The sequence below is a fragment of the Chiloscyllium punctatum genome, chromosome 36 (genome assembly GCF_047496795.1).
Source record: "Chiloscyllium punctatum isolate Juve2018m chromosome 36, sChiPun1.3, whole genome shotgun sequence".
Lineage (NCBI taxonomy): Eukaryota > Metazoa > Chordata > Chondrichthyes > Orectolobiformes > Hemiscylliidae > Chiloscyllium > Chiloscyllium punctatum.
The window spans coordinates 35,876,880-35,901,819 of record NC_092774.1 but is presented as its reverse complement, the minus strand read 5'-3'; the positions used below and the strand labels follow the sequence as shown (position 1 = coordinate 35,901,819).

Below are 24,940 nucleotides of genomic sequence, written 5' to 3'. Positions count from 1 at the left end.
TATTGGCAAGGTCCCTCCCTTACCTACACTAAACCTGGTTATTATTTTGAATAAAGTAAGTACTCCTCGTGCTGTAACAGTAGGAACATAGTCTCCCCTGAGTTTTGTATAGAATGGAAGAATCCAAATACAAAACAGTAATATCACTCTTTGGGATATGCAGCTCTCAGTGACTTTTTTCTGTAGGAGGATTTTCAGGAGTTATTAGCTTTCAAAACCGTACTTATATCGTTTGTGGTCTCAACCTTTTGGGTAATGAGACAACTGCTGCTTGATTGAGATCAGGATTTAAAATTTGAATTTAGGCTGTTGTTAGGAGCAACAGGTGTATGTAGGTTTTTATTAACCACAAAATGGCATTTCAATTTTAAATAATATTTTAAAATAAATATAACAAAATGGCTTCAGGTTATGATTTGACATTGAACTTGAATTGCTGCTTTGCTGAGTTGGTTAGATTTAGAAATAAAAGAGAACAATGGAGTTTGCATAATATGAATCATAAGTAATTTGGTATTCGAACTAACCTTGAACTAACAAGCATGGGATGGTTTTGCGCGTAAAACAATCTGTTTCCCAGGAAATATTGGACTAACCTGCTGACTAATCATGTCACCTTATTACATTTTATTGGTCTTTTCTTGTAATTCAGGCTGTGCTGTCGCAAAAATAAATAATGCGTAATTTTCAAATGTAATTGTGTAATTTTGCCACGGAACACAGAAGCTTTTAACCTGTGTTGCTGGACAAATCTGTGCAGGGCTGCCTTATGTCATTAAGCTGATAACCTTGCTTTAAATAGACCGTACTCCTGGTGATCCTTTTGACCGATCTCGGATCGAGAGAGCCGATTGAGGGGGTCCAGACCTTCACCCGAACCTGCAGAACCCCGAACACTATGGATAAACTTACCTCGGCCAATCCACTCTAACCTGCACATCTCGGGACACTGGGGGTAAATTAGCATGGTCAACATACACTAACAAGAACATCCTTGGGCATTATCAGTAATTGAGCATGGCTGAACCCCCCCTAACCTGCACATCGCTGGACAGTCTGGGGAATTAAACTCGGCCAAGGCCGAGGTTACCACGAGGTTGGAATTCTCTCCCAGAAATGACAGTTGATGGTGCCCTCACCAAGATGGCCGCCCGCGCTCCCCGCCCCAAGACAACATGCGCCTGACCCTTACAAAGATGGCGACCGGTTGCCCGGGCAACCCGAGAGCTCCTTCGCCGGTGAAGTAAACACTGGGCCTGTGGGGCTTCTATTGGAGGCCTCAGTCCTCCCCCTAGGAGTTTATAAACTCCCCAGTCTCCCTCCTCCCGCGGTTCCCAATCCTACCCTGTCTCACTGTCTCCTCTCCCCGGGGGCAGGAGCCAGGTCTTGGCGCTCGGGCCTGGCGACCTCCCCGGGATGTTTCTGAAACCTGGTCCTGTTCTGAAGGAGGATCACCGGACCCGAAATGATTTCTCTCGGCACGAGCTGCCGGACCTGCTCAGTTTTTCCAGCGGTTCTTATTACTTCAGCCACCGGCACCATTCTCCTCCCACACTCAGTAACACCGCCTCAGTCCCGCTGGAGGACCTGCACTGCACATGCGCCAGCTCACAAGGGGCGGTGCCCACGTATGTGACGTTTCCAGGGTTGAGGGGGCGTGGTTGGGGAGGCCACCAAACAATCGAAGACAATGGGGGCGGGGCCAAGGTATGTGACGTCTCCTGGGTTGAGGGGGCGTGGTTGGGGAGGCCACCAAACAATCGGTGACAATGGGGGCGGGGCGATCGTTTGGCCGGCCCCCAGCCTCCAGAAAGGTGCTGTTTAAAAAAGTTTCAACGTAGTGTTTTTTTTAACTTTTCAGCCTGTTGTGAAATGTTATTCTGGACCTCTGGAAGGGTCAAACATTAGGAAAGGTTTAATCATAAACAAAGGGATATTAAAAAATATAAATACAAATAGGTAAGTTAACTTACAAAAGAGACCTCGCACCAAATATCAAAAAGGACAGAAAAAGCTTCTGTTGGTATGCTCATGGGAACAGAGTCGCTGAGCTAAGTGTGGTACCTTGGAAGATGAAAACTGTGAGTTCATGGGGGAACATTGAAGTGGCAGAGATGATCTCAGTTTTTATGTTGGCAGACAACAGAACTATTCCTATTAGAATTGGCAAGTCAGAGGCTATAGAAAGGGTAGAACTTAAACAATCAACATTGTGAGGGTAAAGGTACACAGGAAACTATTTGGATTGAGGACAGACAAGTCCACTGATGCTGATGGCCTACACCCTGGGTCCTGAAGGAAGTGGCAGCGGAGATAGTGAACTCATGAATTACAATATTCCAAAAATCTCTTAACATGGGAAAGATTCATTGCATTTATTTAAGACTGATATATATATATATGTTCCTGATTGTCAAGGGGATCAAAGGTTATGGGAAGAAAGCTGGAGAATGGAGTTGAAAAACATCTCAGCCATGATTGAATGGTGGAGCAGACTCGATGGACTGAATGGCCTAATTTCTGCTCCTGTGTCGTATGACCTTACGGTTCCATGGGATTGGAAAAATGCTAATGTAACACCTGTATTCAGAATGGGAGGGAGGCCATATGTGGTAAATTGCAGACCAGTTCGTTGAACGTTTGTTATAGAGTCATAGAGATGTGCAGCATGGAAACAGATCTTCAGTCCAACTTGACCAAGTCAAAAGATATCCTAACCTAATCTCGTCCCATTTGCCAGCACTTGACTCATATCCCTCTAAACCCTTCCTATTCATCTACCCATCCAGATGCCCGTTAAATGCTGTAATTGTACCAGCCTCCACCACTTCCTCTGGCAGCTCATTTCATACAAGCACACCCTCTACATGAAAAAGTTGGCCCTTAGGTCCCTTTTACGTCTTTCCCCTCTCACCCTAAATCTATGCCGACTAGTTCTGGACTCCCCCACCCCATCGAAAAGACCTTGTCTGTTTATCCTATCCATGCCCGTCATTGTTTTTCTAAACCTCCATAAGGTCACCCCTCACCCTCTGAACCTCCAGGGAAAACAGCTCCTGCCTATTAATCCTCTCCCAAATGCTCCAACTCTGGAAACATCAGTGTAAGTCTTTTCTGAACCTTTCAAGGGATCAGGCAGGAAAATGGGGGTGATGAGCAGTCTTGATCGAATGAAGCAGCAGACTTGATAGGCTGAATGGCCTAATTCTGCTCCTATATTTGTAAACCTTTGAACTCTGGAGCAGGCAGGACTTGAACCCGATTCAGGATTAGGGTCACTACCTCTGTGTGACAAGACATCCAGAAAAATATCAAATCCTCCCCATCGGGGAATTGCACCCCCAGTCTCCTGAGTCACAGATGGGGATACTAACCACTACACTACCGAGGAAGCTGGACAGTTGCAAGATGATGGGGATAGGGGTGGAGAATAGGTGGATGTTTCAGGAACTATTATAGACATGAACGTGTGAATGGCATCTTTATGTACTGTGTAACAACAAGGACTGCAGATGCTGGAAACCAGAATCTAGATTAGAGTGGTGCTGGAAAAGCACAGCAGGCCAGCAGCATCCGAGGAGCAGGACTAAGCCAGCCAATGATCTGACCTGTGCCACACAAGCACAGTCCCCCTGGAGTGTTACCAGAAGTATGTTCAGGCTGTAGGAAGAGATCCAATTCCCAGTTTGACCTGGAATGTAATCCCCACAGGCACAGAGGGAGTGGTGGTCCACTTGCTCCACATGTGGGAAGGGATTCACTGAGTCATTCAAACTCAAACACATCATTGACTTCCTACTGGACAGAAAGGATTAACCTTCTCAGCAACAACCGCTTTAAAAAAAATTCCATTTTTATAGTCGTAGCGAGAATCATAGTTTTCCAAACTGTGGGCTAATACCAGTGATGTTGAGAGACCTGGTTTGGAATGCATGGCCGCCCAGGTAATAATGGTTGCTATGGGGCTCACAGTGATGACTGAGGGGTCGTCCCTTTAGATGCTCAGTTGTTTCTGTGTTGTTGATGAGGCTTGGCCTCATGGACTGCTCTCTGAAGTCAGATTCAAAATAAGTTTTGAAAATGATGAGAAAAATCATACACAGAAAAGACAGTGAAAAACTGTTCACCATGGTAAAAGCATTGAGAATAAGAATGCAGATTTCAAATCCATTACAAGGAAGAAAATGTGATGTGAGAAAGAAATTTCACACAGTGAGTAAATAGATCTGGAAGACATTGCTTGGAACAGTGGTTGAAGCAGATTCAGTTCAGAGCATTGGAAAATTATTTGATGACAAGCAATGTACCAGTTTCCAAGGAAACGTCAGGAAAATGGCACAACATCAGAAAGCTCATTTAGAGAGCTGCATGGACACGATGGGCTGAATGGCCTGCTTCTGTGATTTAGTAATTTAGTGGTTCATAATTGCTTATCAGGTCTTCGTCAGTTGTGAACGTCAAGCTAACATCTGCTATTTTATATGGTCAGTCAGATCGATGTTTTATAACTGAAGGGATTGGGACTAGGACCCCAGGTATTCACAGTATGTCTCAATGATTTAGATGAGGGAACTAATTGGAATATGTCACAAATTGCAGATGACACGAAGCTGGGTGGAAGGGTGAGCTGTGAGGAGGATACAATGTTATTTGGACAGTCTGAGTGAGTGGGTAAATATATGTCAGATGCAGTTAGTCTGGATAAACGTGGGGTTATCCACTTTTCTAGCAAAAATAGAAAAGCAAATTATTTGAATAACTGTAACCTGGGAGATGGGAAGGTTCACCAAGAACTAATCCAAGATGGAGGACTGGAAAATTTGTGGCTGTAAGAGCTGCTCCTTTTTTGAGGTATTTTCAGTGTTGGAGGCGATTTGCTTGAATTCCAGGAGCAGCAATTAATGTTTTATATGCTGATGCATTGTTTTGGAACTTTAGAGTAAAAAAATCAAGACAACAGCAATTTCAAAATGGAGAAAGACAGCCAAAGGCAGCAAGCACGTGGTCTGTAAGGGAGAGAGAGAGAGAGAGAGAGAAACGTATACTACTAACGCATACAGCAGTGAATCTGCATAGTTACTGCCTTTGCTGTTTGAAATCATGTGTCTCTGGACATCTTGAAAAAATTAACAAACAGCAAAATTCACAGCTGATCTTGGAGGAACATGTGTAGGAGAGCTCACAGCACAGGAACAGATTACTGCATAGTTTTGAGATTTTAGAAGTTCACCAGCGAGTCCACAACAGGGAATGGCTAATCAACTGCTCCAAGCACAGGAAGGGATTCATTAATTCTTCCAGCCTGCAGACGCACTAGCGGGTCCACACCAGGCACAGCATGCTCACCTGCTCTCAGTGCGGGAAGGGCATCACCCCCCTCCTCCCACCTGTGGAGGCACCAGTGAGTTCATGTGCCATCACAGGGTGATTGAAGGAACAAGGGCTGAGTGCCATTATCGACTGGACAATCAACCCAGTTCTGGGGACTCCTTGGGACTCCTGGGTTTGAATCCCACCACAGCAGATGGCGGAATTGGAATTCAGTCAGAAATCTGGAGTTCAGAATCTAATGATGAAATCATTTTCTGGGGAAAGAAAACCCTCTGATTCACTCATGTTGGAGTCTGTCTGCAACCGAATCTTGAGTCAGATTGGTTCTGTTTCCAAAGTAGGGATTTATAACATGACACATGGATTGACTGCCTGAAGATTGTGTGCTTTTTGAGCAAAATATAATGTATCTGCAAATAAAATTCTGCAATTGCAATTTCACCCCATAAACTGATGTGTGTGCATGCATGAGAGTGTGTGTGTTTGTGCATACGAGCATGTGTTTGCATTCGACCATGCTTGGTAACATGTGTGAGTAATGGGGTACAAGCCTGTGCGAGTGGGGTCACTTGTAGTGTGACATGAAACCAAGGTCCCTGTTGAGGCCATCCTCATGGGTTCCGTACTTGGCTATCAGTTATACAACACACATTGGAGAGGGCAGGGTGGGGCTTGTCTTTCAATTTGCAGAAGGTGGGAGGTTCTGGATGCTGTGATCCAGGGCAAACACATCCTGGAGGACATTCGTTCAGAGAGATGAAGCTGGAAGCCAGGCTGCAGACATGTTGAGAGTAAAGTGGGAAAGTTAACCAGACACTTTATTCTGGGAGACGGTCATTCCCTTCTGGAGAGAGCCTTTTGTTTGCATCGGTGGACAGGGTCAGGAGGGTGTAAGTGCAGGTCTGCCAGGTAAAGGGGATCTGAGCGAGGGCTGCAGGTGGGAGGAGCTAACTGGTTGGGCAGTGGGAGTAAAAACAACATTGGGGAGGGGGAGGTGGTGGTAAGGGACAGAACAGTGACAGGGATGGTCTCCGTTCTCGGCAGTTGTCAGCAGGAGCACAGATGGCATTGGTGTCTGTTTGGTGCCAGGATTCAGGAACCGATGTGCTCAGGGCTGGAGAAGTGGGAAAGGGAGGTTGCAGTGGGTGTGGTCCAACAATGTCAGGAGGAGAGAGCCTCTGCTGAGGGGACATGAGAAGTTAGAAACTACTAGGACAAAGCTGAACATCAAAGCTCTGAGCGGCACGGTGGCTCAGTGGTTCGTACCACTGACTCACAATGTCAGGGACCTGGGTTCGGTCCCACTCTTGAGCAGCTGTCTGTGTGGACTTTAACACGTTCTCACCCTTCAGTCTGCGTGAGTTAACTCTGGGTGCAGTTCAGGGTGGATCGGCCGTGCTAAAGTGTCCACATATGTGCAACTGAGGGTCAGTTAACCATGGGAAACTGCAGGAAAAACGGGTGGGTCTGGATGGGATACTGTTTGGAAGGTCAGTCTGAATTTTATGGGCCAAATGGCCTGTCAGGATTATATGATTCTACCGCATTAGCCAAGCATCTATTGAGAAACAATTGCCTCAGGTCTGCTGTGGGTGGAGTGGGTTCCAATTCATGAGACACTGACACCAGTCCTGAGGAAGGTGGGATTTGTGCTGTCAGTCCCCCAAACGCTTGGTCCCCGTCCACTCTCTCTCCTCACACTCTGCACCTACCAATTCTCTGTGCTCAGCCGCCATCTCTCTCTTACCCTCATTTTCTGCACATCTGTCCCCTGTCATTTTCTCTCTCTCTCTCTCTCTACCCCCACTCCCCTGTCCATTCTCCCTCCCTTCTACCATACTTTCTCGTGCCCTCTTTGATTGCTGTATCTCTTTCTCAGGAAAGAGAGAGAATCGATAGTGATGACTCTACTTGGAAGACAGGGGTGCGCAAGAAATGGCTGATCTTTAAAAACAAGAACAGCTAAAATGATATATTCAGAAACATTGTTAACATCTAAAAGCATATTAATTTATTTTTAAAAAGCTGCACTCATGTTTCTGAAACTTGCATTGAAATAGATCCTTCAGTCCAACTCGCCCATCCCCTCCAGATCTCCTAAATTGATCTAGTGACCCATTTGACAGCATTTCGCCCATATCTCTCTCACACCTTCCTATTCAGATACCCATCCTGACCCTGATGCCTTTCAAATGTTGTAATTGTAGCAGCCTCCACCACTTCCTCTGGGCAGCTCATTCCATACACACATCACACTCTCCATGAAAGTTACCCCTTAGGTCCGTTTTAAATCTTTCCCCTCTCACCCTTAACCTATGCCGTCTAGTCTTGGACTTCCTCTACCCTGGGGAAAAGACATACAAAGCCGGACGAAATTCAAAAGGGATAAAATGTCGAGCCACAGGATAAAATAAAATTGTGGCTGCAGCTTTTTTTCTCCTATTGACATTTGGACGCTTAAAATCTGTCAGTATCGCCAGCACCCCCACAGAGCATACTGCGCATGCTTCTCGGTGTCAGCGACAACTGCGCATGTACTGCGGTGTCAGCAACAACTGCGCATGTACTGCGGTGTCAACAAAAGCACTGAGCATGCTCGTCGCTGTCCGCGGAAACAGCGCTTGAAGGGCTTTTGCCCGAAACGTCGATTTCGCTGCTCGTTGGATGCTGCCTGAACTGCTGTGCTCTTCCAGCACCACTAATCCAGAATCTGGTTTCCAGCATCTGCAGTCATTGTTTTTACCTCCTTCGTTCTGAAGGACCAATGGTGAGACCCGGAGGACCGGAAGGAGCCTGGTCCTCCTGCCATTCAGAACCGCCTCTTTGTCTGAATGTGGAAGTTGGGCTGTGAGTTTCTCAAGATGCGGTTGTTCCTCTCTCCCTTTGAATGAAGATTGAGCTTCACCCCAGACTGCAACTTTGTCCAACATCTGTGGGTACGGCACTCTTTTTCTTTTCTCACCCACTTTTTCATTTCTTTTTTGTTCTGGGATTCAGTTGCTAACTTGCACGAACTGAAGGGAAAGGGAGTAAATCGAGGGAGGGGATAGACTTTGGAAAAGTTGGTCCACGTCTGTGTCTCACTTGGCAAACGCACAGCAAATGCAGTACCACAATGTAAAGTTAAAGCCTAGTGCTTTTAAAAAAAGGCAGAAAGGAGGTGCATGGTTTAAATGATAATATATTAGTATGTGGAGAAAGTGAGGACTGCAGATGCTGGAAATCAGAATCAAGTGTGGTGCTTGAAAAACACAGCAGGTCAGGCAGCATCCAAGGAGCAGAGAGTCGATGTTTTGGGCACGAGCCCTTCATCAGGAATGATGTGTGGATGTACAAAGGGACCTCAGCGTCCTTCTGCACCAGTTGTCAGACAGGTGCAGCAAGCAGTCAGCAAGGCAAGAGGAATTGAGTTCAAAAATGGCGTTGACTTCCTGCAATTGGTGGGGGGAGTGGTCATTGAATATATTCAAGGCGGAGGTCATCTGACTTTTGAACAACAAAGAAGTGGATGTTTATAGGGGAAGGCAAGAAAATAGTTTTGAGACCATTACAGAATCATACAGCACAGAAATAGACCCTTCAGTCCAACTAGTCCATGCTATGTTCGCAAACTAAACTAATCCCATCTGCCAGTGTTTGGCCCATATCCCTCTGTCACAAAGCTGGTCCTTTTTCTAAAAGCTGGTCCTTCTTCTCAAGGATACTGTGTCTTTGTTTTTTTTCAGAGTGGTGGTAAAATGGCCCCGGACTCCCAAATGGATGGTTGAGTACAGAAATGAAAAGGGTATTGGTCGCCTTTTTTGTTTACACGTCAACAGATGAGACCTCAGCCCAAACTTTTATGTTTTCGAAGTGACCTGCATAATGAAAGACAAGTGATCTGTTGTGAAAGCTGAGGCCTTGTTTGAGTGAGTTCAGCAGTGGACTGTGTCGAGAAAGGAACATCACAATTAAGTTTAAATAGAATGAGTTCTGTGAGTATTCTATATTCTGTTCTTTGTGTTTCATTCTTCATTCTTGTGAATACATTTATCTGTTTTAAATCCTGGTAGTCAACCTAGCTAACTTTGGGTAATTTTCACTGTGCACTTACTGAAACAAATTGCAAAGTTATGGTCTGTGCTGCCTGCTTAAGAATGTTTTGAGTGGTCTGGCCTAGTCCATAACACCTCCAAACCTTTCCCATTCATGTCCTTATCCAAATGTCTTTTAAACGTTGTAACTACCTGCATCCCCACTTCCTCTGGACATTCATTCCACATACGAACCATTCTCTATGGGAAAATAAAGGTGTCCCTCCTGTCTTTTTAAAATCTTTCTCCACTCACCTTCAAAATTTGCTCCCTTACCTTGAAACCCCCACTCTAAGGAAAGGAAACCCATAATTCACCTCATCTATACACCTCATGACTTTATAAAGCTTGATAAGATCACCTCTCAACCTCCTATGCTCCAGTGAAAAAGGTCCCAGCCTATCCACCAAGATGTAGGTATATTCATATCCAGTTCAATGTTGGTGCAGGCTTGAAAGACCAAATGGCCTACTCCTGCTCCCAGTTCTCTCTCACTATGTCCAGGACAGCAAGAGACCATAAGACCTAGGAGCAGAAATTAGGCCATTCAGCCAATCAGGTCCACCGTTCAATCATGGCTGACAAGTTTCTCAACCGCATTCTCTTGCTTTCTCCCCGCAACCCTCAATATCCTTGAGACACAAGAACCTATTTATCTCTGTGTCTTGAATATACTCTGACTTGCCCAACACAGTCTCTGTGGCAATGAATTCCATAGGTTTCACACTCTCTGGCTACAAAGGTTTCCCCTTTATCTGCGTTCTAAAAGGTCTTCCCTTTACTCTAAGGCTGTGCCCTTGAGACCTAATCTCTCCTACTAATGGAGACATCTCCCCAACATCCACCCTGTCCAGGCCAATCTGTATTCTGTATGTTTCAATTAGATCCCCCAAGCGTGGGCTGTAATTCAGCGTAAACCAGACCCTTCAGGATGAGGTACAGCATGGATTAGGTTCAGCAAAGTGAGAATGGAGGGAGAATGTGTGGGATGGAGATTTTCAGCGTTTAGGAAATAAGAGAGGAAAGAAAGTTCAATCTAAATTAGAATTGAATGGATGGGCTGATGGGCCGAGGAGTGGCAGATAAAGTTTCATTTAGATAAATGTGAGGTGTTGCATTTTGGAAAGGCACATCAAGGCAGAATTTATACACTTAATGGTAAGGCCGTGGAGAGTGTTCCTGCATCAAGAGACCGTGGAGTGCAGATTTGTAGTTCTGTGAAAGTGGAGTCACAGGTAGACACGGTAGTGAAGAAAGCGTTTGGTGGCGCTTGCATTTATTGAGCAGAGCATTGAGTACGGGAGTTGGGAGTCATGTTATGGCTGTACATGACATTAGTTAGGGCACTTTTGGAATACTGCATTCAGTTCTGGTCTCTTATGTTAGAAAGATGTTGTGAAACTTTAAAAGAGTTTGGAAATGATTTACAAGGCTGTTGCCAGAGTTGGAGGGTTTGAGTTATAGGGAGAGGCTGAAAAGACTGCGGCTGTTTTCCCTGGAGCATAGGAGGGTGAGAGATGACCTTATAGAGGTTTATAAGGGGCAGGGATAGGAGTCCAAAATGAGTGAGAGAGAAAAAGAAATTTACATTGCAGGGAATCTGCACAGTTACTGGACATTGCAGTGCATCTGGGAAAGGTTAATGAACAGCAAAATGTACAGCTGACCATGGAGGAACCTGTGTGGGGGAGCTCACAGAACAGGAACAGAGAAGTGTATAGTCTTTAACGTGTAACCCAGCTGTAAGTCTGCAGTCGTGAATGGAGTGGATTCTTTCTTGATTATGTTTTACTGACATCCGTCTCTTGATTAAATTTTAAAAATATAAACCACAAGTACTGTGTTAGCCCAGAGCACATTTTTAGAGCAAAAGGACGGTGCTATTTTCTGGGTCTGTAGATTGTGAAGGAGCAAAGGTGGCCTTTATGAGAGTGATATGCTCTTCCTGTCAGATGTGGGAGATTAGGGAGAGTATCCATGTTACTGGTGATTATGTCTGCAGTAAGTGTGTTTGCTTGCAAATCCTATTGGATTGTGTGGATAAGTTGCAGCGACAGTTCGAGGTAATGAGGAATTTACAAGACCTGGGGCTATGATGGTTTGGCAATGATAGGAAGGGAGAAAAGCCACAGCTACAGTCAGGGAGATGGGTTAACTCCAGGAAAGGTAGGAGGGGTAGGCAGGTAGTGCAGGAGTCTTAGGTCTGCTGTTTTGGAAAATGTAGGGGGTGATGGTCTCTCAGGGAATGTAGCACGAACAGCCAAGTTTCTGGTCTCGAGACATGCTCTCATGCAATGAGGGGTACGTTGGGTTCCAAGTGATCAATTGTGATAAGGTGCTCTCTAGTCAGAGGTACAAACTGACGCTTCTGTGGTTAGCTGCGAAAAATCAGAATGGTGTGTCGCCTCCCTGGTGCCAGGATCAAGGATGTCTCCGAGAGGGTGCAGAATGTTCTCAAAAGGGAGAGGGACCGGTTGGAGGTCATTGTACACATTGGAACCAATGACATAGGAAGGGAAAAGGATGCGATTCTGAAGGGAAAGTGTAGAAAGTCAGGCACAAATTTTAAAAAAAGAGGTCCTAGAGTCAAGAAAAATCTGGATTACTGCCAGTGCTATGAGCTAGTGAGGGTTGGAATAGAGAGGATAGAGCAGATGAATGCATGGCTGAGGAGCTGGTGCATGGGAGAAGGGTTCACATTTTTGGATCATTGGAATCTCTTCTGGAGTAGATGTACAAGAAGGATAGATTGCACCTGAATGTTGGAAGAGAGCTAATATACTGGCTGGGAAATTTGCAAGAGCTGCTCGGGAGGAATTAAACGAGCAAGGTGGGTGCATGGGGAGGTACCCAGGGAAATAGTGAGGAAAGAGATCAATCTGAGACTGGTACAGTTGGGAAAGGGAGTGAGTCAAACAGTCAGGTCAGGAAGGGACAATGCAGAGAGCAAGGTAGGACTAACAAATTAAACTGCATTGACTTCATTGCAAGAGGCCTAACAGGGAAGGCAGATGAACTCAGGGCAAAATTAGGAAGATGGGATATGATATCATAGCAATTACAGAAACGTGGCTCAGGGATGGGCAGGACTGGCAGCTTAATGTTTCAGGATACAAATGCTGCAGGAAGGATAGAAAGGGAGGCAAGAGATGAGAGGGAGTGGTGTTTTTGATGAGGGATAGTATTCCTGTTGGACTTAAGGAGGATATTCCTAGGAATATCCTCCTTGAAGGTTATTTGGTTGGAACTGAGAAATAAGAAAGGGATGATCACCTTATTGGGATTGTGTTGTAGACACAGTCATGGTCAGTGGGAAATTGAGAAACAAATTTGGATGGAGATTTGAGTTACCTGTCAGAGTAATAGGATGGTTATTGTTAGGATTTTAACTTTTCAAACATAGACTGGGATTGCTATAGTGCTACAGGTTTAGATGGAGAGCAATTTGTTAGAAACAGACCTAAGGGGCACGTTTTCATGCAGAAGGTGGTGTGTGTACAAAGCTGTTAGAGGAAGTGGTGGGTGCTGCTACAATTATGACAGTTAAAAGGCACCTGGATAGGTATATGAATAGGAGGGGTTTAGAGGGTTATTGGCCAAATGCTGGCAAATGGAGCTAGTTTAATTTTGGATATCTGGTCAACATGGATGAGTTGGACCAAAGGGTATGTTTCTGTGCTGTGTCTTTCTCTGACTCTAGCTTGCCACTAACGTTTGCCACGTCTCTATGTTCAGTTTCTTTCTGGTGTCGGTGTCAATACCTTGTTGTGTCATTCCGACCCCACCTCCCCCTGGATTGACAATGCTGACCTTTATAATCTCTTTTTACAGACTATCTGAAGATCGAAGTTTCAAAATCAACAGCTTATGCTTGACTCTTCTGCTCCTCAGATGCTGCCTGACCTGCTGTGTTTTTCCAACACTACACTTTTTGACTCTGATCTCCAGCATCTGCAGTCATCATTTTCACATCAATGTCTGACAGTCACTCAATCCATCGGGACAGCAAAGATTTTCAACTATGATTCTGTGAGATGGAGCAATGCTTTTTGGTTCCTGTTTCATAACGTTTTCAGCATCAGTGGGACTGGATGAGAGACCCTACTGTTGCAGTGCACTGAGTGTGGAGCCAGAAACAGTTATTCAGCCTGGAAAGAGGAATTCACACCGGGGAGGGGCTGTACACACGTTTGTGTGCGGCTGAAGCTTCAGCCATGGAGAAACCCGAGGAATCCTGCCCCATGGAGAAACTGTGGAAGTGTGGCGACTGTGGGAAATGCTTCAATTTCCCGTCTGCCCTGGAGACTCATCGACGCAGTCACACTGGGGAGAGGCCATTCCCCTGCCCCGAGTGTGGGAAGGGCTTTACCCGCTCCTCCAACCTGATGGCCCACTTGTGGGTCCACACAGCGGAGAGACCATTCTCCTGCCCCGAGTGTGAGAAGAGCTTTGCCCAGGCCTCTACCCTTGTGGCCCACCAGCAGGTCCACACTGGGGTGAGATCCTTCCCCTGCCCTGAGTGCGGGAAGGCCTTCAGCAAATCCGCCAACCTGTTGACCCACCGGTGGGTTCACACTGGGGAGAGGCCCTTCAGCTGTTCTGAGTGTGGGAAGGCCTTCGGTAATTCCCCTGCCCTGCTGAGGCACCAGTACGTCCACACCGGGGAGAGGCCATTCGCCTGCCCTGAGTGTGGGAAGGGCTTTAAACGCTCCTCTGACCTGCTGGACCACCACCGGGTCCACTCCGGGGAGAGGCCGTTTGCCTGCCCCAAGTGCAGTCGGAGGTTCACGTCGTCCAGTAACTTGCAGAGACACCAGAGGGGGCACCAGCAGATTCCGCCGGCGACGCTGATGAGGGTCACCCCCAGGACTGAACCTCCTGCCTGTTCTGACAGTGGGTGCAGGGGGAGTGTCAGTCTTTGTTTTCTGCTAGACAGCACCCCCACACCCCTCCCATCTTCCACCAACCCCAGGTTGGCTCACGGGCGGCACAGTAGCTCAGTGATTAGTGCCACTGTGTCACATCGCCAGGGACCGGGGTTCGATTCCACCCTCAGGGTGACTGTCTTTGTGGAGTTTGTACATTCTCCCCCCATGTCTGCAAGGGTTTCCTCTGGGTGCTCCCACAATCCAAACATGAGCAAGTGAATTAGCCAAGCTAAATTGTCCCAGCGTGTTCAGGGATGTGTAGGTGCAGTGTATTGTTTAGGGGGTAATGTAGACTAATGGGGGAGGGGAATGGGTCTGGGTGGGTTACTCTTCAGAGGGTCGGTGTGGACTTGTTGGGTTGAAGGGCCTGTTTCCCTGTAGGATTCTGTGAGCTTTGCTTGCAGTACTGCTCACTGAGCCCATGACTGCATGTTCCCACTGAAGTGATCCGCACAAACCTCAGATGGCATCCAAACCAATGTCCCAAACTAAAGGGGTAGCCATGGGCACCCGCATGGGACCCAGCTATGCCTGCCTCTTTGTCGGGTACGTGGAATAGTCCATTTTCCTCAGCTACACCTGTTCCTCCGGTACATCGATGACCATATTGGTGCCACTTCATGCTCTCACAAGGAGTTTGAACAGTTCGTCATCTTTATCAACACCTTTCACCCTGACCTCAAATTCACCTGGACCATCTCCCTTTCCAGGACCTCTTTATCTCTGGCTACTGACTAACTGTGGACATGTACTACAAGCCCACCGACTCCCACAGCTGGCTAGATTCCGCCTCCTCCCACCCCACCTCCTGTAAAAAGGCAATCGCTTATTACCAATTCCTCAGCTGCATCAGTTCCCAGGATGACCAATTCCACCGTAGAAAATCCCAGAGGGCCTCCTCCTTCCAAGTTCGCAATTTCCCTTCCCACGTGGTCGACAATGCCCTCCAGCACATCTCCTCCACATCCTGCAACACCACCCTTGAACCCCACCCCTCCCAACGGAACAAGGACAGAACCCACCCCAAACCGTCCTCACCTTCCACCCCACCAACCTCCGGATACATCACATCAGCCTCTGCTCCCTACAAACGGACCCCACCACCAGGTATATTTTTCTCTCCCCACCCCTACCAGCATTCCAGAGAGGCCATTTCCTCTGCGACTCCCTCGTCAGGTCCATGCGCCCACAACCAGCCCACACCCCACTCCCGGCCCCTTCCCCGCCACCACAGGAAGTGTAAAACATGTGTCCATACCACTCCTCTCACCTCCATCCAAGGGCCCAAAGGATCCTTCCACATCTGACAGAAATTTACCTGGATCTCCACCAGTGTCATCCACTGTATCCATTCCATCCAATGTGGTCTTCTCTACGTCGGAGAGACAGGACGCCAACTTGTGGATTGTTTCAGAGAACCACTCTGGGACACCCACAAACCCCACCGCCCTGTGGCTGAACACTTCAATTCCCCCTCCCATTCCATCAAGATCATTGAGGTCCTGGGCTGTCTCCATCGCCAAACCCTTACCACCTGACGCCTGGAGGAAGAACACCTCTTATTCCACCTTGGGACCCTGCAACCACATGGGATCAATGTGGAATTCAAAAGTTTCCTCATGTATCCTCCTCTTCCCCCCCCCCCCCACCTTATCACAGCCCCAAGCCTCCACTCGCCCTCCTGACCTGTCCATCACCTTTCCCATCTATCCGCCCCACCCTCCTCTCCGACCAATCATCTTCTGCTTATCGCATTCTCAGCTCCCTTCTCCCCAACACCAACCCCCCCCCCCCCCCCATTCCATTTATCTCTCAGCGCTCCCGGCCCACAAGCCTCACGTCAATTCTCCTGCTCCCTGGATGCTGCCTGACCTGCTGTGCTTTTCCAGCACCACACTCTCGACTCTGTCCACCGATGTTGTCAGAGATATAGGACCTGCTCCAAACTGATCCACAGTCCAGTTGATGGGACAGGAAACCGCTTCCTTTCTCGAGACAAGTCTCCCGAAGAGAACTTGCTGGCTAACTGATGTACTGAACTTCACAGTGCCCCACTGCTCTCAGTTATCTGGAATGTGTCCACACATGTGCCTAAGGTGGTGCTCGAGACCTTTAATATCTCTTTGGGATTGATCCCCATTCATTTGAGGCTGTGCTGTCATACAGCCTGGAAACAGACCGTTCAGTACATGATCCCCAACTAAACTAGTCCCACCTGCCTGCTCCTGGCCCTTATTCGATAGTCATAGTCTTAGAGATGCACAGGACGGAAACAAACCATTTAATCCAACTCGTCCATGCTGACCAGATATCCTAATATAATCCTACCGAAGGATGCAGGATTAAGAGTTCTCTTTGGCAAGAGACCTTAACAAGCTGTAGTAATGGACTCAAAGTATGCGATCATATTTCATCTCATATTTTAGAGACATGGTAACTAGATTTAGCCTGTCTACAATAATATATATATAAAGAGGAGGGGATCATAACACAGGTAATGGAAAAATGAATAAGGAATGGAAGGGGTGGGGGGAAATGGTAGCTAAAATACAGAGAAATGGGGGGATTTAATTCAAACCTAGTTTAGAGGTATGTATGAAATTATAGAGACTGCAGTACTGAACATGACAGTAAAATGTCCCTTTCAGAAAGTAGCATGTGCAAGAAATCAGACAGAGATCATAAAATCCCTACAGTGCAGAAAGAGGCCATTTGTCCCATTGAGCCTGCACTGACACACCAAAAAGCATCCCACCCAGGATCATCCCGTTCTCCTGCATTTAGTATGACTAATCCACATAACCTACACATCACAGAGCAATTTCGCATGGTCAATCCACCTAACCTGCACATCTTTGGACCGTGGAAGGAAACCCATGCAGACGGGGAGAACATGCAAACTCCACACAGACACTCACCGGAGGCTGGAATTGAACCTGGGTCCCTAGTGCTGTGAGGTAGCAATGCCAAGCACTGTGCCACCCCAATATGATATGAAATTTAAACAAATGCTCTAAGCTGCAAATTTGTCCATGTGAAGAATTTACTGCAAATGATTTGAAGCAAGATCCATATGAATTGTGTTTTGGGAGAGATCCAGAACATATTTCATTAATGATTGAAAATCTTCGATCGTTGGAATGGTTTGCGAGAGAGAGTGTTGGAGTCAGATTCAATTATGGCATTCAAAAGATAGTTGGATCATTACTTTCCTTTTCAGTTTAATCAGTGTTCGGTGAAGAGTAGCACTGGATACTGTGGTGATTATAATTAGGTCAGTCAGGTGAGTTCCCTTATTGGGGATGTTCACCTGCTCTTCTTAACATTTCACTTCAATAACCTTAAGATTCCCAATATCTGTCGGGCGCTTTCTCTGTTCAAGTGTCGACTCGAGTGACTCAGTGTCAAATTTTGTTTTTGAATTATTCCTCTGATATCTCATGAGAGGGGCTATGATATTAACAGTGGTATCTAAATAGTTGTGGGTCACAATGTGCTCAAGTGAGAAAAAATAAACTGACCATTCTTAAATATTCATTTTTAAACCATGGAAATAAAATTAATGTTTGGAAAATATGCAACTTGTCATGTATGAAGAAGATCAGAAATAGGAATGGGAATAGGTAATTGACTGTTGAGATGCTCTGTCTTTCATCACCATCCATGGCTGATCATCTATCTGAATTCCCTTTCCTGCACGTTTTGTTTTCCATGTCTTCACCTGATGAAGAGGCTACGCTCCAAGCGGGTGCGATTTCAAATAGACGTGTTGGACTATAGTTGTGTGACTTATGACTGAAAAAAATTGAGTATGTTATTACACAGACTGGAGCAGTGGGATTTAAACCTGAGCCTCAGGGCTCTATGGGAGACTACAGCTGCATCACAAAAAAACCCTCTGTAGTAAATAGGTCCTCTTCTGTTGAATGAGAGGAAACACCTTCCTCCTCAACATGAGACATGACCACTGTAACCCCACAGTCCATTACAGTAAATTGAGCCCATCTCCTGTTGAATGAATGAGTGAGAACACCTTCCTCCTGAACCCCTCGAGCCCATTGTAGTAAAGGGGCGGGGACAGTGAAGGGCCTGTGAACCTCTCCACCAATCCCAAAGGCTGCGGTCGGTGCGGACGAATGGGAGAGTGACATTCCGGGTTGTGACTTCCTTTTTAACGGCAAAGCCGGCCGCCATTGGTCAGGTGGAGTAAGGTGCGCTCTGATTGGGCGGGGCGTGGATGACGCGCGTCACTGAAGGAGGAGACGGAAAGAAGAAGAAAAACAAAGATGGCGGCGCGAGGCTGCGGTTTTCTCATCGACTCAGCGGGCGGTTTCTGACAGAGGGAGGGGGGCAGACAGGCATCGTTTACCTCAGAAAATACCTTTAAAACACATTTCAAATTAAAGCCGGAACTTTTCAAACAAAAGTTGTGAAGAAAAGGAGACAGTCCCCGGTGGGGTTTATTGTTTATTTTTGTATAATTTCCGGGGCCCGGGAAGGGGGAGGTGACGGTTACCGGGTGAACGAGAAAACAAATTAAAAATGTCGGCGGTGGAGGAGAGAGAGCCGGCGCCCGCGGCTTCTTCGGCGGCGGCCGGAGCCCAGGAGCTCAACAACCCCCCGGAGCTGGAGGAAGGTCCGAGCTCCAAGAAGCGGGGGGTCCGGCTGGAGGCTGGATTTGCTCAAGGCTTGTATCTATTAACTTATTTAAATGGTACCTACTGTATGGGGCTATGGTTTACATTAAAACCGGAGCATCATGTCAGAGTGTTTGTTTATATTGAGCAGTTGTAGTTGGTAAAATACACTCCCTGGAGGAGCACCTTCTGTGATGCTGCATTTCTTACCTTCTGCCCTTCCCCCATTTGTTATCTCACATCTCGATTTTACATTTTCGGTCAAATTTAATTTCACACTAATCAGACTTGGTATTCACTGTATTATTAATTAATCTGTTGGATTGTTGTAAAACAAAATTAATGGTCTAATTTTATTTTATGATATCTGAGTTTGACATTGAATGTGCAGGTGTGAATACCAGTAAGTTGTAAAAATAAATCAAGAGCTTGTCCTTTTTTAACAAAAAGAGGAGTTTAATGATATTATTGGCATTGTCTCCTTTGAGCATGATGATTCAAGTCTGACCAACAAACCATTTCATGCAGTCAATTAAAGTTTAATTAAAGTCTAAGAAAATATTTCTGGCAGGCTAAGATTTATACAACCCTAAATATGATTGATTATCTTGTGTATTCTTACCTTTAAGCCGTAACAGAAGGCATTGCGTGGCAGTTTGAGACTGAAACATGGCTGGAAAGAATGGAGATTGATGAGGAAAATCAAATGGCAGAGTCTGGGGCCACAATCTATCAGTCTGGCTTGATTGCATGAGTGGTGGTTCTTCAAAAGCACCTTCCAAGCCATGACCTCAACCACCAAGAACAGACAAGTGTGAACACAGGATTCTGACTGAAAGATATATCGCATTGTTTCTTTGTTATTGACCAAAATGCTGGAACTCACTCCTGAACATTGTTGCAGTCCACATCACGTTTGTGAACCAATTTAAGAGGCAGCTCAGCACCACCTTTTCAAGGACAATTTGGGAAGAGTTGTTGGCACAGTCAATGGTATTCACAGCTCATGAAATAATCAAAGAGCCCAGGGTGTTGGAGACTGTATGTTAGCATGGATAGAGGATTGGCTAACTACCACAGTTGTGGTAAGGATGGCAACTTGTAACTCGTGGTGTACCACAGGGATCAGCACTGGGGCCAACATTATTTACAATATATATATGAATTACTTGGATAAGTAAAGTGAATGTACTATTGCTAAGTTTGCAGAAGAGACAGTTGATGTGAAAGCAGGTGGTGAGGATGACATTAGATATCTGGAGAGGGATATAGACAGGTTCAGCAAATGAGCGAAAGCTTGGCAGATGGGAAAATGAGGTAATGCAGTTTGTCAGGAGGTGAAGAACTGAATGTTAAATGGAGAAAAGTTTAGAATAGAGGGATTTGGAATCACGTCCATGAATCTCTTCATCTAATTTCAGTGAGTAATAGGGAGGCAAATGGGAGGTTGGCCTTTTCAATAGAGTATAAATGTAGGAAGGTTATAGTGAACCTATGTAAGGCATTAGTCAGGCCACAACTGAATACTGTGAACAGTTTAGGGCCCTTTACCTGAGGAAAGATATATTGGCATTGGAGGCAGTCCAGAGAAGGTTGACCATGATGATACCAGGGATGGAAAGAATGTCTTATGAGGAGAACTGAATAGGTTGGCCTTGTGCTTATTAGAAGTTAGAAGAATTAGAGGTAACTTTATTGTCACGTACAAGATTCTGAGGAGACTTGACAGGCTGGACGTGGAAAAGTGGGTGAATCTGGGACCAGAGGAAGTAACCTCCAAATAAGAGATTGCATGTTTCGGACAGATAGGAATTTCTCCTGAGGGCAGGATATCTGTGGAACTTGATACTACAGAGGGCTGTTGAGCCTGGGTTGTTATTTGCATTCAAGGCTGAGATAGTTGTTTTTTTAATCAGTAAGTGAATTGAGGATTATGGGACAATGGCAGGAAAGTGGAGTAAATATTTACCAGAATAATCGTGATCTGAATAAATGGCAGAGTCAACTCAATGGCCTGAATTGAATAGTAATTAGTAATGAGGAAAAGGATACAACTGGCAATTAGAGACCAGTCAGTGTTGGGAAGCCTAGAGATTGTAGGGAGTTGGTGGCATTTGGGTATTGTTACTGGATTTAACATGTGGAGTTTCAAATTGATGCTGCTATGGCCCCGATGCAATTTGAAATCAATTTATGTATCTGGAATATAAAGCTTATCACTGCTTTGGTACTTAAGAAAATTGATAAGATCACCAATCTTGTTCACTAATAACATTTTTTTAAGGAAGGAAATCTTCAGTCCTTTCCCAGTTTGGTGAATGTGTCACTCTTGATCCAAAGTCATGTGGTTGACTCTTAACAGCCCTCTGAATTGGCACTTGGTTTTTTTGGGAGACAAAGTGTCACGTTCCATGAATGAATAAAGAAAAATATTCAGGACAAGATTGTCACTGTCAGTGACGGAAAGATTGTGATCTAGTGATACTGGTTAAGTAGCCCAGAGATCTATCTTCTGAGAACAAAAATTAAAATCCCATCATGGATGCTAGTGGACTTTATTTTCAATGAATAAAAAGATCTGGAAGTGAGAGTTTGTCTCAGTCCTGGCAACTAGGAAACCATTATTGGCTAAGACAATGAATTGCAGATGTTGGAGATCAGCAACAAAAGGCACAATTGCTGGGGAAACACAGCAGGTCTGGCAGCATCTGTGGAAAGAAAACAGTTAATGTTTTGAATCCAGCCTAATTTTGAAGAGCCACCGGACTCAAAACAGTAACACTGTCGTCTCCTCAAAGATGCAGCCATAACTGTTGCTTTTGTCCAGTCATTACTGATTGTCGTGAAAGTGTTCTTTTAGGGAGAGAAATCCACCATTCGCAACCCTACACACGTGTGCACACGCTCACATCATGTGACTCCAGACCTACTACAATGTGGTTGACACTCAATTGCCTTCTAGCATGCAGCCAATTGCTCGGTCCAAAGGCCACGAGGGATGGTGAGCAAATGTTGGACGTGCTAGCAACAATCCCATCCCTCAAAATATTTTCATATATATTATAAAGCATAGGTTAATGAAGGACAGCCAAAACAAACTGCTATGGGAAAGTCATGCCCAACTATCTTGATTTGCTTGTAGTTATAAATATTGTTTTAAAATCCTCTTCAGAGAGGACATTGGTTTCATCATTGTTGCAATACTGCATGCAATTCTGTGCTTTCTGCTACAGGAAGGGTGTTGTGAAACTTGAAAGAGTTCAGAAAACATTTACAAGGATGCTGCCAGGGTTGGAGGGTTGAGCTACAGAAAGAGGCTGAATAGACTGGGGCTATTTTTCCTGGAGCTTTGGAGGCTGAGGGGTGACATTACAGACATTTATAAAATCATGAGAGGCATGGGTGGGGTAAATAGGCAAGGTCTTTTCCCTTGGGGTGGGGGAGTCCCAAATTAGAGGGCATAGGTTTAAGGTTAATGGCAAATGGAGTTTAATATAGATAAGTGTGAGGTCTTACATTTTGTATAGTCAAATCAAGGTAGGAATTTCATGGTGAATGGCAGGACCTTAAGGAGTGTCGTGGAACAGAGGGATCTTGGAGTACAGGTTCACAGTTCTCTGAAAATGGAGTCACAGGTCGAAATTTTTTGGCACACTGGCCTTCATCAGTCATGGCATTCAGTATAAAATACCAAATGCTTGCTTTCATCAGTCAGAGCACTGAGTACAGGAGTTGGGATGAATTGTTGCAGCTGTCACAGATTCCACACAACAACACAAGATGGGACCCTGCCCTCCCCTGACTGACCGTCCCTTTGCATATCAGGGGGAAGACCGCCTTTAATTGTGATGATCAGGAAACATGCCATATTCAAAAAAAGGGCTGTGTTCACAAATATTTGGACAGAGGAAGGAAGTTGCAGTCTGGGTGAAGATCAATCTTCATCCAGAGAGAGAGGAAGAGCAGCAGCAGCTTCAGAAGTTCATGGTCCAACTTCTGAAAAGACCTTGTCTGATTTGCAGTTGTTTCTGGGCTTGTAATATCGTACTGCAGCATATTGTAGATCTTCTGTAAGAGTGTCAATACTGCACTACAGAGGTCCACTTAGCAACTTGAGTCCATATGAACTCTTCGTGGAGGTATGCAGTCTGCCCCATAACCGTGTTGGTTTACAGTTACATATAGATCTACACAAAGATCTTTGGGATTGAGAGGAAAGAATGTTCCACAGTAACTAGAGTTACGTTCAGATTTTCTATCATGGACTGACTGTGATGACCTTTGCAATCACTTCACAGGAATATTACAAGAGAAGAATTTGGCGGCAGAAATCTCAGACCAAACCTCACATCAAAGTCTGACAGTCACTTGATTCACAAGGACGTGGATATTCATGGCCTTGAAAACAAAGGGGAGAAGGTCTGTCTGCTTTGTTAGGTTTTAAACGTCAGTGTGACAGGAAACTCAGAGTCTCACATACCCATACACCAGAGTAGTGACTGTAACATGCTTTACAGTCTGAATGAGAGTGTTCCAATTATCAGAGGGTTCACCAGTAACACCACACACAGGCTGTGAGCGTGAGTGAGTTTTCAACTGATTGTTAAGGTCTGAGACAGATGAGGGCACCTGCACCATGGAGAAACCGTGGAAATGTGGAGAGTGTGGGAATGGTTTCCCTTCGCCATCTGCGCTGGAGATTCATCGGCGTTTGCACACAAGGCAGCGGCTGTTCACCTGCACTCAGTGCAGGAAAGGCTTCACTCACTTACACTCCCTCCTGGCCCACCAGTGTGTCCACACCAGCAAGAACCCGTTCATCTGCCCCATGTGTGAGCAGGGCTTCACCAGTCACACCACCTGCTGCCGCACCAGCGGATCCACACTGGGGAGAAGCCGTTCACCTGTCCCGTGTTCACTTTACCCCCTACCCCACCCCCGCCCAAGCCTGTGCCAATTCTTAATCCTAACTTAGACCTTCTATTTATTGCTGATGCCTGGTTTCAGTCCCTGTATTCACCTCCCATTCATGTGTCTATCCAGATACACCTTAAGTGTTGCTAAAGTGCCTCTTTCCACTCCATCCACTGGCAGTGCATTCCAGGCATCCACCATCCAACTGTGTGAAAAATCTTCCCTTTCAATTCTCCCCCAGACTGTCCCCCTCTCACCTTGAACCTGTGCCCTCTTGTAGTTGACTTTTCCACCCTGGGGGGAAGCCTCTGAGTATCTTACCGACTATCTGGCCCAACACCAAACATCCAAAGAATAATCCACACAGACCCATTTCCCTATCCCTAATAGTCGACAATTACCCCTGAATAACGTACCTAACTTTCACATTCCTGAACACTGTGGCGCAATTTAAGCATAGACAATCCAACTTAACCTGCCAACCTCTGGGCAGTGGGTAATTTAGCATAGCCACTGCATCCTAACCTGCACATTTGGATTGTGAGAGGAAACCGGAGGAAAGCCATATCGACATAGGGAGAATGTGCAAACTCCACACAGACAGTCACCTGAGACTGAAATCGAACCAGTTTCCCTGGTGCTGTGAGGCATCAGTGCTAATGATTGAGCCACCATGCCGCCCCCGTCCAGCCAATCTGTGTATCTCATCATTTTGTTGAGGTCATCCCTCCGCCTCCATCTTTACAGTGAAAATACTCCAGGTTTATCCCATCTCTTCTCATAATGAGACCTCCAGACCATGCAATGCCCTAGTGAACCTTCTCCATAGCCAGTATCCATATCCTTCCGGTAGTGTGGCAACCAGAACTGCACGCAATATTCTGAATGTGACCGGAATAAATAGCTCTAACATAACTCGCCAACTCTTACATTCAAGGCAAACGTGCTGGGTGCCTTCTTGATCACGTTACCCGCCTGTGTTGCCACTTTTGGAGATCTATATGGTCAGATCCCTCTGTATGCTAGTGCTTTAAAGTGGTCTGAAATTTATCGTACA

General features: G+C 45.8%; 1 protein-coding gene across 4 annotated transcripts; it reads left to right on the top strand.

Annotated features, from left to right (window-relative positions):
- Window positions 1–7,915: 7,915 nt before the first annotated feature.
- Window positions 7,916–21,557, top strand: LOC140460378 (uncharacterized). 4 transcript variants are annotated; one of them, XM_072554893.1, is made up of 5 exons: window positions 7,916–8,267; window positions 9,057–9,305; window positions 13,236–17,615; window positions 18,063–19,019; window positions 19,599–21,557. In XM_072554893.1, exons 4-5 carry the CDS (start codon window positions 18,875–18,877, stop codon window positions 19,721–19,723), a joined length of 270 nt encoding a protein of 89 aa, XP_072410994.1. In that variant the 5' UTR covers window positions 7,916–8,267; window positions 9,057–9,305; window positions 13,236–17,615; window positions 18,063–18,874; the 3' UTR covers window positions 19,724–21,557. The 4 variants fall into 4 exon arrangements, 2 of the variants coding, with proteins under 2 accessions (XP_072410994.1, XP_072410995.1); XR_011954042.1 differs by having other exon boundaries at window positions 18,063–21,557; XR_011954043.1 differs by lacking the exon at window positions 9,057–9,305 and having other exon boundaries at window positions 18,063–21,557.
- Window positions 21,558–24,940: the final 3,383 nt, after the last annotated feature.